Genomic DNA, 13,973 nt, shown 5'->3' on the forward strand with positions numbered 1-13,973 from the left:
TTTAACAGAAACAAAAGCAAAACTTTTATTTTTTTCAAAATTTTCAGTCTTTTTTTATTTGTTTAGCAAAAAATAAAAACTGCAGAGGTGATCAAATACCACCAAAAGAAAGCTCTATTTGTGGGAACAAAATGATAAAAATTTAGTTTGGGTACAGTGTAGCATGACCGCTGAATTGTCATTCAAACTGCGACAGCACTGAAAGCTGAGAATTGGTCTGGGGAGGAGGGTGTCTAAGTGCCCCGTATTGAAGTGGTTAATGATAAAAAACAAGCACATGTACACTGTATAGATATAGTAGCATTGAGGTAAAATGACACAACCATAGAACCTTTTTGTACTCATAAATAGATAATTTGATAAAGAATTACAATGTAAACCAACAAAAGATCAAATAAAAAATGTAGAGTATATGATAAATTAAACTTACATTTTCATATTCCATCCTGTCTTCGGCCGAAGCAACCACTATACTAATTTGTGAGTATTTCAAACTTCATGTTGATGATAAAGTAATTGCTGGAAAGGTACATATCAAATCAAAACACCCCCACACTAAGAAAACCCCCTTCAGAGAGCCTTTACCAGTAATGTTATTACTAACTGCTTAAGCTCCTACCCACATCTTTTTCTTATTAAACAGAAAGTAAACTTTGTACATGTGTATAAAGGATTCCCTTCTGCTCGGTATAAATAAAGGAACACCCACACACCCACGTCTAGGGGGGAACACTAGAGGAAGTCCTCCAACCTGCAGACTGAAACAACTGTAAACCAGGGCACATAAATGTCAATGATTATCTCTCCATTTACTGTAACAAATACATAATTTTATCTGCTTCTAGGAACTTGCTTGAGTTACAATTCATAGTAAAACTGCTGTGCATGAGACTGTTCATTGAAGGTAATAAAGATTTGAAGACTCTCTTATGCCCTGTACACACGACCGGTTTTCCCGTCGGAATAAACTCTGAAGGTTTTTCCAACGGAGTTCCGACGGAATTCTGCTCAAGCTGTCTTGCATACACAGTCACATGGTCACATAGTCACACCAAATTCTGACCATCCAGAACGCAGTGACATACAACAAGTAGGACGGGACTAGAAAATGGAAGTTCAATAGCCAGTAGCCAATAGCTTCTGTCTCGTACTTGCTTCAGAGCATGCGTCGTTTTTGGTACGTCGAAACAGCATACAGACGAGTGGTTTTCCCGATAGGAATTGGTTCCGTCGGAAAAACTTAGAATATGTTCTCTTTCTAGGTCCATCAGAATTTTCGACATAAAAGTTCCGATGGGGCATACACACGATCGGAATATACGATGAAAAGCTCCCGCCTGACTTTTTCTGTTGGACATTCTGCTCGTGTGTACACGGCATTACACATATAATAACTTCATTGTTTAGGTTTATGTAAAGCCCAATTCTAGGATATTAGCAACCCCCACCAACTAACTACTGGTATGAAAAAAATAAATATGCAAATGCCCATTTTACTTACCTGAGGCCAGGTCACATTACAATCCATCTTGTCTTTTTTTTAACAAAGAAGATTGTGGAAGTTCCCCATTGGGTTTTTAAGCAGCAAGCATCGAAAAAAGTTTTTGTAAAAAATGTTTTTATTAGAAAAATACTCCGAACATAGTTTAAGGACTACAAAGATTTAAAATATGAGCTCCGGTTACACATAAAATTAAGTATATAGGGTACATATACTGGTTATGCTGAAAATTTATCACATCATAAATTGCAAGGAGTGTGCTTATATTTCCACTCCAGGCAGTATCATTAATGGTTGTGGTAATGCTTGCCAATAATAGAGAAGACCCCAAGACCCCAATGCATTTCGACGTTTATAAGGTCATTGTCTTCCTCGGGGGGTCCTTTAGGCTCTGTAAAGGCATCAAAGAAAAAATGATCATATATTCCTTGTATGTCATTGAATGTGGCTATTCTGTAATAACTTGATATTTACACTTGGTACCGTATATACTCTTAACCGGAGTTGTCTTAAAAACACTGAGAAGATCAGAGAAGTCCCCCTCTTCTGATGCTGGACGCCGTTGCACCGTTGTCTCTGCCTGCGCCCCAAAGGGGAAACAAGACCAACCCGTGGGGCTTACGAACGATCACAGATGTGTGGCTCTCCTCCACACTTGGAGGAGAAAGCAGGGAATGAACAGGACACCTATGAATTCATCATAATAATAAAAAAAAAAGTTTCTTAATGTCTTGTCTCACTTTTGAAAGACCATATGTTACATATGTAAGTTAATTCACTTAGGTGTAAGTAAGGGTTAATGAGACAACAGGATACTAAATATCTACAGATCTATATTGGTATGACATACAGAGCCCCATAGCCTGTGTGTGTAACCAAAAAAAGGAAAGTAAATAAATATTTATTAACGTGAATATAGAACTATACTATGAGCACATTAAGTCTATCATATCCCATGATACTGGTGTATTGTAGACTTTTTCTTGTAAAAAAGTGCAATGTGCTGGAGGGGAAAAGAAAAAAAAGAAAAAGAAAAGAAAGAGTGTATTAACAAAACAAATGTGTATGAATATGTGTTTGTTGCACAATCAAGTGACAAAAAAAGACTCCTTTGAATCTCTACTAGGATGTCCTCTCTGGCTGTCTCGCCCTTTAGGGGTGAAACCCTTGGGAATGATTTCCATAAAAGAAAAAAATATAGTTTGGATCTATCCTTTTGGGCACAGTTGTTGTAATTTATACCCTTCTTGTCTTGCTCAGTAGATACATAAATGTTAACAAATATTTTCTAACTTTGTATAACTCCTGAACATTGAAGTATACTCTTTTGTGAAAACTATGTACATATTTTTGATGTTCTTTTTTCTTTTTTTCTTTCCCCCTGATGCTGGATCACCATCCCATTCTCTCTCCTGACCTCTGGGGTTTGCAATCACTGACTCGGCGGCTTCCCGGCAGGGTAGGGAGATGTTCGTTTTACGTCTCCCTTTGTAGTAACACCAGTGATTGCCTTGCTGCCAATAGGTGGAGCCTGCTTTCCCTGCCGGCGGCGTTCCGTACATACCACCGGACTGGGATCTGGGCGGAGCGCATGCGAGCGGGCACTCTTCGGCCACAGTCGGGGATGCGCTCATTGCGCGTGCGCCCGGCTTGTTCCCAGCCTTGACTTTTACTGCGGAGGTGTTGGAGGTCTCCGGAGTGTTCCGCTTGTCGGAATGCCGGGATGACCACAGAGGGGACGCGGGACCGCCTCCCCACTGCCCCTCCCCTTGGTAGGTTGGGACTGCAGGCTGTGAACAGCTGATGGAAATAATGGACAAATTTAGGTAGTATAAATAGAGACACCCCAGGCTCAGACAGCTCAGCTAACCCCTGACAGAGTAAGACAGTAACCATTCCATGAGGTAAGCACACATGCAAACAGAGGGTCATGTTGCACCGCTGTGAGTTTGCTTTAAAATCTTCTTTATGTTTAATATTTCTTTCTGTCTATTAAAGGCTTATTATGAACTTGTCTGCCAAACTTGGTTATCAGACACTCTGCATCTACCTGTGGTATGCCATAGACACCAATAACTTTCCCACTTGGAACTATTAGGTGAGCCCCCTTCCTCCTTGGCATTTAGTCCTAAGGCAAATTATTTTCATATGCATCCATTAGTAATTAATAGCTTTATTTGTTTTTACTTTTCAGCACCATTTTAATTCTTAATAAGGCTTTAATTTTATTCCTTTACTCATTAATTTGTATTCTCATGAATGACCAGTTAATCGCTGGTCACCCTATTCACATAGCTACACAAACACTCACACTATTCAAATGTTTGCCATTTTTTCCTTTTTCACTTTGTAAAGTTGTCATACACTGATCAACATATTTTTTTACACTCCTTTTTTCCTTTTCCACTTCACGCATTGTGATTTTTTTCACGTTTTTTTTCACATTTTCTTTCCACTCCATTTTTTGTTGATTGCTTTGCACTTGGCACATCACTTATCCCTCTAAAACGAGTTTTTTTTTTTACCCTTTATACCTTTTTTTACTTTTTATTTTTACTTTTTTAAATTGACGTTTTTGTCACTTGATTGTGCAACAAACACATATTCATGCACATTTGTTTTGTTAATACACTCTTTCTTTTCTTTTTCTTTTTTTCTTTTACCCTCCAGCACATTGCACTTTTTTTACAAGAAAAAGTCTACAATACACCAGTATCATGGGATATGATAGACTTAAAGGGGTTGTAAAGGTAAAAATTTTTTCACCTTAATGCATTCTATGCATTAAGGTGAAAAAACTTCTGACAGAACCGCCGCCCCCAGCCCCCCCGTTTTACTTACCTGACGCCTCGAAAGTCAGCTTCGCGTTCCCGACATCTGTTCCTCCGCTCACCCTGGCCGCTGATTGGCTGCAGTGGATGGATTGAAAGCAGCGCAGCCATTGGCTCGCGCTGCTGTCAATCACATCCGATGACGCGGCGCGCCGGGGGGCGGGGCCGAGTGATACAGCGAGCGGCTATAGCCGCCGGCTGTATCACGGGAGCGCGCCCGCAAGCACTCACCACCGTGCGAGGGAGCTCGCATTAAAGCGTTTGTAAAGGTGTTTTTTTTTTTTTTTAAAATAACAAACATGTTATACTTACCTTCACTGTGCAGCTCGTTCTGCACAGAGTGGCCCCGAACCTCGTCTTCTGGGGTCCCTCGGCGGCTGTTTCAGCTCCTCCCCGCAAGCATTCACCACCTTAATGCGAGCTCCCTCGCACGGTGGTGAGTGCTTGCGGGCGCGCTCCCGTGATACAGCCGGCGGCTATAGCCGCTCACTGTATCACTCGGCCCCGCCCCCCGGCGCGCCGCGTCATCGGATGTGATTGACAGCAGCGCGAGCCAATGGCTGCGCTGCTTTCAATCCATCCACTGCAGCCAATCAGCGGCCAGGGTGAGCGGAGGAACAGATGTCGGGAACGCGAAGCTGACTTTCGAGGCGTCAGGTAAGTAAAACGGGGGGGCTGGGGGCGGCGGTTCTGTCAGAAGTTTTTTCACCTTAATGCATAGAATGCATTAAGGTGAAAAAATTTTTACCTTTACAACCCCTTTAAGGTGGTGAATGCTTGCGGGGAGGAGCTGAAACAGCCGCCAAGGGACCCCAGAAGACCAGGTTCGGGGCCACTCTGTGCAGAACGAGCTGCACAGTGAAGGTAAGTATAACATGTTTGTTATTTTAAAAAAAAAAAAAAAACACCTTTACAAACGCTTTAATGTAGTATAGTTCTATATTCACGTTAATAAATATTTATTTACTTTCCTTTTTTTGGTTACACACACAGGCTATGGGGCTCTGTATGTCATACCAATATAGATCTGTAGATATTTAGTATCCTGTTGTCTCATTAACCCTTACTTACACCTAAGTGAATTAACTTACATATGTAACATATGGTCTTTCAAAAGTGAGACAAGACATTAAGAAACTTTTTTTTTCATTATTATGATGAATTCATACGTGTCCTGTTCTTTCCCTGCTTTCTCCTCCAAGTGTGGAGGAGAGCCACACATCTGTGATCGTTCGTAAGCCCCACGGGTTGGTTCTGTTTCCCCTTTGGGGCGCAGGCAGAGACAACGGTGCAACGGCGTCCAGCATCAGAAGAGGGGGACTTCTCTGATCTTCTCAGTGTTTTTAAGACAACTCTGGTTAAGAGTATATACGGTACCAAGTGTAAATATCAAGTTATTACAGAATAGCCACATTCAATGACATACAAGGAATATATGATCATTTTTTCTTTGATGCCTTTACAGAGCCTAAAGGACCCCCTGAGGAAGACAATGACCTTATAAACGTCGAAATGCATTGGGGTCTTGGGGTCTTCTCTATTATTGGCAAGCATTACCACAACCATTAATGATATTGTCTGGAGTGGAAATATAAGCACACTCCTTGCAATTTATGATGTGATAAATGTTCAGCATAACCAGTATATGTACCCTATATACTTAATTTTATGTGTAACCGGAGCTCATATTTTAAATCTTTGTAGTCCTTAAACTATGTTCGGAGTATTTTTCTAATAAAAACATTTTTTTACAAAAACTTTTTTCGATGCTTGCTGCTTAAAAACCCCATGGGGAACTTCCACAATCTTCTTTGTTAATACTTATTTCGGAGTGTGCAGCTAATTTGGCTTCTGTTGTAGTGTCAGGTGATGTTAGAGTCTTTTTTTTAACTTCCTGTGGTTCTTCTTTGAGTATCCACATCACTGCCTTCACAATGTGGATACCTTTTGGTGGAGGTGACACTTACAGCAGTTGGGTTCTCTCTCATAGGCTCCAGAGGCTGGAGAACGCAAAGGGGCAGGGAAAGGACCAGTGCCCAAGAAAACAAGGGGTAGGATATTAGCTTGTCTCATTGAGGATCTATTACACTGCAGGATGGATTAGGAAATGTGTTTGGAATCAAGACTGAGGAGAAAGATAATTGATGAACCATGTGCTTTTTACATTTCATTTCGGACTGGAGTTGCGCTTTAATAAATCACTGTAAAGAACAATGATAATGTACAAAATAAAATTAATAAATAGCAAGGAGGACTCAAGAAACACGGTAGTAGCACTGGTGCTTATTATCTATGGCAGAAAACAACTATTAGTCACCATACATTTCAATCTATGGGAAGATTTGCACATAACGAAAGCCCAACTCTGGGCACAGTCCCACTGCATGGGTTAACTGCTTTTTTTGTTGAGGAATGACCAGAAAGCTGTATGATCACCTAATCCTCCACTCCAGCAGCAAATGGAACTCTCCCATAATCCAGCGGTGGACTGTTCCTGACATCCACCTGTCCAGAACAGATCTATGGGTGTGATGGAACAGTCTAAGACCACTAGACCGCGGGGGAAGGCAAGAGCCGCAGGGACCAGTCTTGTGCTGGGACGATCGGAGGATTAGGTAAGTACTGTATATCTGCTCTACTCCCTGATAGAAAAAAAGGAGCAGTGAACACATGCAGTGTGGGCACAACCCCTTGGGAAAACAACTTTTGCCCAGAATTTAGCTTGAATTGATTGAAGAGTTCTGTTAGAGGTTCTGCTGCTTGCAGTTTTAATTTATCAGAAATATTGTATCAGGCATGCTGCCTTTATACTCACATACATTTCCTAATGCAGAAGCTCAAGGACATGACCTTGGTGTATCTTAAAGAGGGAGTCCACCTACAAAAAAAATATTAACAGCCAGCAGCTATAAAAACTGCAGCTGCTGACTTTTAATAAACGGACACTTACCTGTCCTGGAGTCCAGAGATGTCGGCAGCCGAAGCCGATCAATCGCTGGGCTCTCGGCTGCTGCCACTGCCATTCTCGGTGAGGGAGTCAGGAAGTGAAGCGTTGCGGCTTCACTTCCCGGTTCCCTACTGCGCATGCGCGAGTCGCGCTGCGCGTCTTAACTGGTCCCCGCTATCTCCTGGGACCTGTGTGTTTCCCAGGAGACAGCAGGGGGGTGCAGGAGGGGGCGTGACTCCCGTGGGAGTCTATTCCCAGAAGTGGGTGCAGATACCTGTATTAGACAGGTATCTGCACCCCCCTCCCCCCTGAAAGGTGCTAAATGTGACACCGGAGGGTTCAGAAAAGCGGAGGTTCCATTTTTGTGTGAACCTCCGCTTTAAAGTGTATCTAAGCCTAAGAACACAAAATAAATATATTGTATCTTTAACAGCCCGTAGATGTGATGGCTGCATTTTATTTTATTTTATATCTGGTGACCCTGCCACTAACATACTTTCTGTCCTATGATAAAAACAATCATTCAGCATACTGTGTCTATGGAGGAGCAGCATTGTAAAGGTTGAAAACCTCAGACATGACATATTAACAAAGCATGTCCTTCTATAGTATGTACTTGTCTCAATTAAGAGCACTAAGTGTCATTTATGTCTGCTGCTTTGCTCCTCTGCTATCAGCATGAATCATTTCTGACAAGTTTTCCAGATACCAAGAGAAAAAAGGTGACAGAGGAGGGACCTCCAGCAGATTGACTTTCTCAGCTCTGTTCCTGCGTGCTTTGTAAAGGGGGGTCCCTTCCCTCCAATCAGCTATCAGAGCTCTCCTCGCTGAGCTCTACAGAGTGTAGTTTCAGTTCTCCACCCTCTGCTTTCTGACAGCTCAGATGAGTGTTATAAATTATGGACTTTGAACAGATGTAGAGAACAGAAAACTGCAGACAAACAGTTATGTTAAACAGTTACAAGTTATGCAGGAGGATTTGTTCCAACTCTGTGTATCACCTGAGACCAGTCACTTCACTGGGTATATGTAAGGGTTTACAACTACTTTAACAAATGAACGCATATTTATACATCGCATAGTCAATTGTGCAATTTGGAGCATCTGTTAAATTCTGAGAAGGAAACATGTTGCAAAAAAAAAAAAAGAGACAGAACAGAAAGGAAATAAATGGGGTTTTCCCCAAAATTGTAAAGAATGAGTACAGCTATTGCAAGCACTAATTAAGCAACACAGTGAAATAAAACCACAACAACCATGTCAAGTAATACTGTTAAAAAGATTACTTGGTCATGTGGAACAATCTACACCCCCTTCCGTCTAAAGTTTGCTATAGTTGAATGTTGTATTGGTGTGTTCAGCAGTCTTTACATTGGAAGATGGCTTAGATGTTTCCCATTATGGCTTTAGATGATGGTGTGGGAACCACTCAGTCTCTTTGGATTTTGGTTAACCTGACATACTGTAAATTCCGTAGTGCATAGTAGGTTTTGTGGCTTTGCTGTCACTGGTGTCTTATGTTTGCACTTCTCTTTATAAAGCTATGGGACATGTAAGAGCTGCAGTACATCAGTATTAAAAGACTTTCCTCTCCCAAGTGCTGTAATTACAGGTCTAAGCATGGAGTAGATTACATCTTTATAGCATAAAATTTAACATGTGCCTTCCTATTTGACAGCATAAACATGAATCCTTGGGTCACACGAGTATTTACATTTATTTATGAAGCTGCCCATGCTTACATTTAATGCTACACTTTGATATCTATGGAGTCTGTCTTACCTAATGCACCAGCAATACCTGCTATACTAGCTACTAGCTGGCAAGGCTAGAAGAAAGATGAAAAAGTATTAAGCACCTATTCAGACAGCTGTAATCCTATTTGCCCGCAGACAGTTAAAAAGTTAGTAAAAACGCCTTTTTTGGAGGCTTTTTGCAGAGGTCTTGTGATTGCTTTCTCTCCGTTTCAACCTGTCTATATTAGTGGCTGTGGACAGGATGAAATAGGGTTGGATCATCACTTGCTGATGTATTTATCTCTCCCCTTGCTGCACTCCTAACTTTTGTATGCATATCCAGGCTCTTTCTCCACAATGAGAGAGCTGAGATGTCAGAGGAGGAGCTGTGCATGCCTGTGCACCACTGCATTCCAGAGAGGAGTTGGGTGAGAGGAGGGTGAAATCAAGGCCATCAGGATGACATTGGAGACATGAAACCTTCACTGCATTACAACTATTTTTATGTTACTGAGACTTTATTTCAATAATTTAAAATATAGATATTCATAGAACAGTGTATAACTTGAGCTGGCAAATTACCTTATAAATATTGTATTCTCATATCCAACCAGCAGGTGTTCTCTTTGTTTTCCAATCTCTTCTTAACTTCTCTCTTCAAAGCTCAGTAGCTCAAGCTGAAATTTACACACATGATTGAATGTGTCGGGGCAGTTAATTATCCTCCTCCTTCCCCATTCCACTTTGTCTATTAAGATGGCTGTTGTAGAGAGTCTCATTCAGAAAGAGAGAGCCCAAATGCAAAAAGCTCTTTGCTTTGCTCTCTCTTTAGAAAACGAATGTCATGCATGCACCTGTAGGGAAGGTTTTTTTTGTAGATTTTACATTTTAAAACAATAACTAACATATGACAGGTACTGCATTGTGGTGAACCTTTAGGGTACCAAATCACAGCAATAGTATTATAAAAGCAAAAAGTTTTTTTTAATTTAATATCACAGTTAAAATATATTAAAAACTAGTGCTCACAACAAAATTAAAGATTTTAAGACGTCTCAATAATTTTTGTTGTCCACGACCCATACCTATAAACATCCAGCATCTACAGTATCTCACAAAAGTGAGTACACCCCTCACATTTTTGTAAAAATGTTATTATCTTTTCATGTGACAACACTGAAGAAATGACACTTTGCTACAATGTAAAGTAGTGAGTGTACAGCTTGTATAACAGTGTAAATTTGCTGTCCCCTCAAAAAAACTCAACACACAGCCTTTAATGTCTAAACCGCTGGCAACAAAAGTGAGTACAACCCTAAGTGAAAATGTCCAAATTGGGCCCAATTAGTCATTTTCCCTCCCCGGTGTCATGTGACTTGCTGTTACAAGGTCTCAGGTGTGAATGGGGAGCAGGTGTGTTAAATTTGGTGTTATCGCTCTCACTCTCTCACACTGGTCACTTGAAGTTCAACATGGCACCTTATGGCAAAGAACTCTCTGAGGATCTGAAAAAAAGAATTGTTACTCTACATAAAGATGGCCTAGACTATAAGAACATCGCCAAGACCCGGAAAGTGTGTCTTGCCTACAGTCATGCATGGTGGTGGGAGTGTCATGGTCTGGGGCTGCATGAGTGCTGCCAGCACTGGGGAGCTACAGTTCATTGAGGGAACCATGAATGCCAACATGTACTGTGACATTCTGAAGCAGAGCATGATCCCCTCCCTTCGGAGACTGGGCCGCAGGGCAGTATTCCAACATGATAAGAACCCCCAAACATACTTCCGACCGACCACTGCCTTGCTAAAGAAGCTGAGGGTAAAGGTGATGGACTGGTCAAGCATGTCTCCAGACCAAAATCCTATTGATCATCTGTGGGGCATCCTCAAATGGAAGGTGGAGGAGCGCAAGGTCTCTAACATCCACCAGCTCCGTGATGTCATTATGGAGGAGTGGAAGAGGACTCCAGGTGTAACCTGTGAAGCTCTGGTTAATTCCATACCCAAGAGGGTTAAGGCAGTGCTGGAAAATTATGCTGGCCACACAAAATATTGACACTTTGGGCCCAATTTGGATATTTTCACGTAGGGGTGTATTACTACCTATGTGAATCATAACAACTATATCAAACATATACTACAGTATATATTTGTAATTATTTAATATATAATTTGTATTAATAAATCTATTCTGTGTGGTCTTCACTGGTACATACACGCTAAAAGGTGTCCCTGGGGCAAGCATAGGATAGAGAGATAGCCAAACAGCTTGTGTGAACATTTATGAGATTTAATGAGAGTGACAACTATACTAAATTTACTATTCCAATACCACATAAATGTATTTCCTGTAGTCCAATAAATAATTCCCATATCTTAAAAATCCAATCCATAATATCTATCTATCTATCTATCTATCTATCTATCTATCTATCTATCTATCTATCTATCTATCTATCTATCTATCTATCTATCTATCTATCTATCTATCTATCTGTCTACAGCAGGGATCCTCAAACTACGGCCCTCCAGCTGTTGCGGAACTACACATCCCATGAGGCATTGTAAAACTCTAAGGCCCCTTTCACACTGGGGCGGTGGGGGCGTCGGCGGTACAACAGCGCTATTTTTAGCGCTGCTGTACCGTCGTTCTTGCAGCGGTATTCGGCCGCTAGCGGTGCGGTTTTAACCCCCGCTGGCGGACGAAAAAGGGTTAAAATCCCTTGTACAGCGTGGCTATAGCCGCGGTATTGCCGCGGTATAGCTGCGCTGTCCCATTGATTTCAATGGCAAGGAGCGGTTTAGGAGCGGTGAATACACCGCTCCTTCACCGCTCCAAAGAAGCGGTTTGCAGGACTTTTTTCACCGTCCTGCCAGCGCACCGCTTCAGTGTGAAAGCCCTCGGGCTTTCACATTGAACAAACAGCGGAGGCTGTTTAGGGGCAGTTTGCAGGCGGTATTTTTAGCGCAATACCGCCTGCAAACTGCCTCAGTGTGAAAGGGGCCTAACATTCACAGACATGGCTAGGCATGATGGGAATTGTAGTTCTTGAACAACTGGAGGGCCATAGTTTGAAGACCCTTGATCTATTGTTGAACCGGTTGAATTAGAACATTATATTGTCTTAGCAGTATAGACTTCCCATCTGTCTCAGCCTTAGTATTATAGATGAAACCATAATTAGGTTGCTTTGCATCTCGGAACTCAGGACTTGAAAAAACTGCTACCAGTAGTGCAAACACATCAGACCACGCACTCACAATCTGTTAAGCCTGTATAAAAAGGGATTGGGGGTTATTAACCAATCAGGAGTATATCCTGGGATTTCTTCCCAGACAACAGGTGCAGGAACTCAACCTTGCCCTCCCACACAAAGCCCCCCCCATCACCCTCCACAGGAGGAATGCACACCGCATCAAAGGATGGCTGTTGTCAATCAGTGGGAGGGTAAAAATGCATTGCTAAATACCAGGAGTGCATTGGAGTTCCGGCTTCAGGAGTGTGCTAAGCACAGAGTGCAGGGTTCAGACGTACGCTATATACAGAGTTCAGGGTTCAGGAGTGAGCTACGTACAGTATGCTGGGTTCAGGAGTGCGCTCTGTACAGAATGCAGAGTTCAGGAGTGCACTATTTACAGAGTGTAGGCTTCAGGAGTGCGCTGTGTGCAGGGTGCAGAGTTCAGGAGTGCAATACATACAGACTGCAGGGTTCAGGAGTGAAAATTGAAGGTGTGTGCAGAGTGCAAAGTGCAGAGTACAGTAGTGTGCTATGTACAGAATGCAAATTTCAGGAGTGTGCTACATACAGGATGTGGAGTTCAGGAGTGCACTACATATAAAGTATAGGGTTCAGGAAGGCGCTACATACAGGGTGCAGAGCTCAGGAGTGTGGGGAATTCTCCAATTTTCCCCAAACCCCCAGTACAATGTTCTGTAGCCCCGGTTTTCAGTTGAGGCTAGGCTTGATCGGCTGATGAGAGATGTACCAGGAAGTGTTGCAGAGCTGGCATAGGACAGGGGGAACGCTGTGAAAACCGGGGCTGCAGAACCGGACCACAGGTGACTCTATCACCCCTCAGCACTATAGCACTTTAAAAGGCGTTTTTTATTTATTTGAAATGTGAGTTGTATATATGTGGAGTTCTGTTTACAATTAAAAATGTGTACATTTTTTAATTGTTATCATGCTATTGCATGCCTCTGTCATTTCCCACATGTGATGTATATGAGCAGAGTCTCTGAACATACCAGGAGAAAATACTGACCTCTGAGCTGGGTTATTATCGGAAGTAGCAGGTGCCTGTGTTCCACCATACAAGTGTCCCATAAACCTGCATAGGATAAAAGAAGCAAAGAAGGATATCTGCAGGCTATCGCTATCAATTACAGGCTTATTTTTTAAGCCCCTAAGGTGAGGGTACACCCGGTGGGGGTTGTGTGTGCACAACGCTTGAAGACACAATTATCACATGGTTGATGTTAATATGGACTTTTGCTGTTTAGTTTAAACATTTATCAAGGATTGATTGAAAGTCACGGAGCATGAGCACTTTATTTTTATATATATGGACTGTTGCTGTTTAGTTTAATAAACTCATTGAGGACTGAGTGCAATATCATGGAGCACGAGCACTTTTTTCATAGTGTTTATATGTTGTTATGCTTTAGACATTTATGTTATATCTAGTGTTTATTGGATTCGTATATTTATATTAGTATTGTTTCCATATATATTAGCGCTGCACAGTGTTATATATATATATATATATATATATATATATATATATATATATATATATATATATATATATATATATCACAGTCTTATCACAGCGTTATCACTCCAAAGACATGCTGGTAGGTTAATTGGGTCCTGTGTAAATTGTCCCTAGTATGTATGAATGTGAGTTAGAGACCTTAGATTGTAAGCTCCTTGAGGGTAAGGACTGATGTGAATG

At 41.6% G+C, this 13,973-nt stretch overlaps 1 protein-coding gene across 4 annotated transcripts in view; it reads right to left on the reverse strand.

Annotated features, from left to right (window-relative positions):
* TNIP3 (TNFAIP3 interacting protein 3) overlaps positions 1 to 13,973 on the reverse strand; it is a 243,048-nt gene that overhangs the window by 69,412 nt on the left and 159,663 nt on the right. For 2 of the 4 annotated variants that reach the window (XM_073603408.1, XM_073603389.1), the window contains exon 1: positions 431 to 631. The exons of 1 other annotated variant lie outside the window; for it this stretch is intronic. In XM_073603408.1, coding sequence (XP_073459509.1) covers positions 431 to 445 — 15 coding nt within the window. In that variant the 5' untranslated portion in view covers positions 446 to 631. Of the gene's footprint in view, positions 1 to 430; positions 632 to 9,597; positions 9,693 to 13,973 lie in introns of those variants that run through there. One more of the 4 variants, XM_073603402.1, reaches the window with a different exon arrangement.

The sequence above is a fragment of the Aquarana catesbeiana genome, linkage group LG01, assembly GCF_042186555.1.
Source record: "Aquarana catesbeiana isolate 2022-GZ linkage group LG01, ASM4218655v1, whole genome shotgun sequence".
Taxonomy (NCBI): Eukaryota; Metazoa; Chordata; class Amphibia; order Anura; family Ranidae; genus Aquarana; species Aquarana catesbeiana.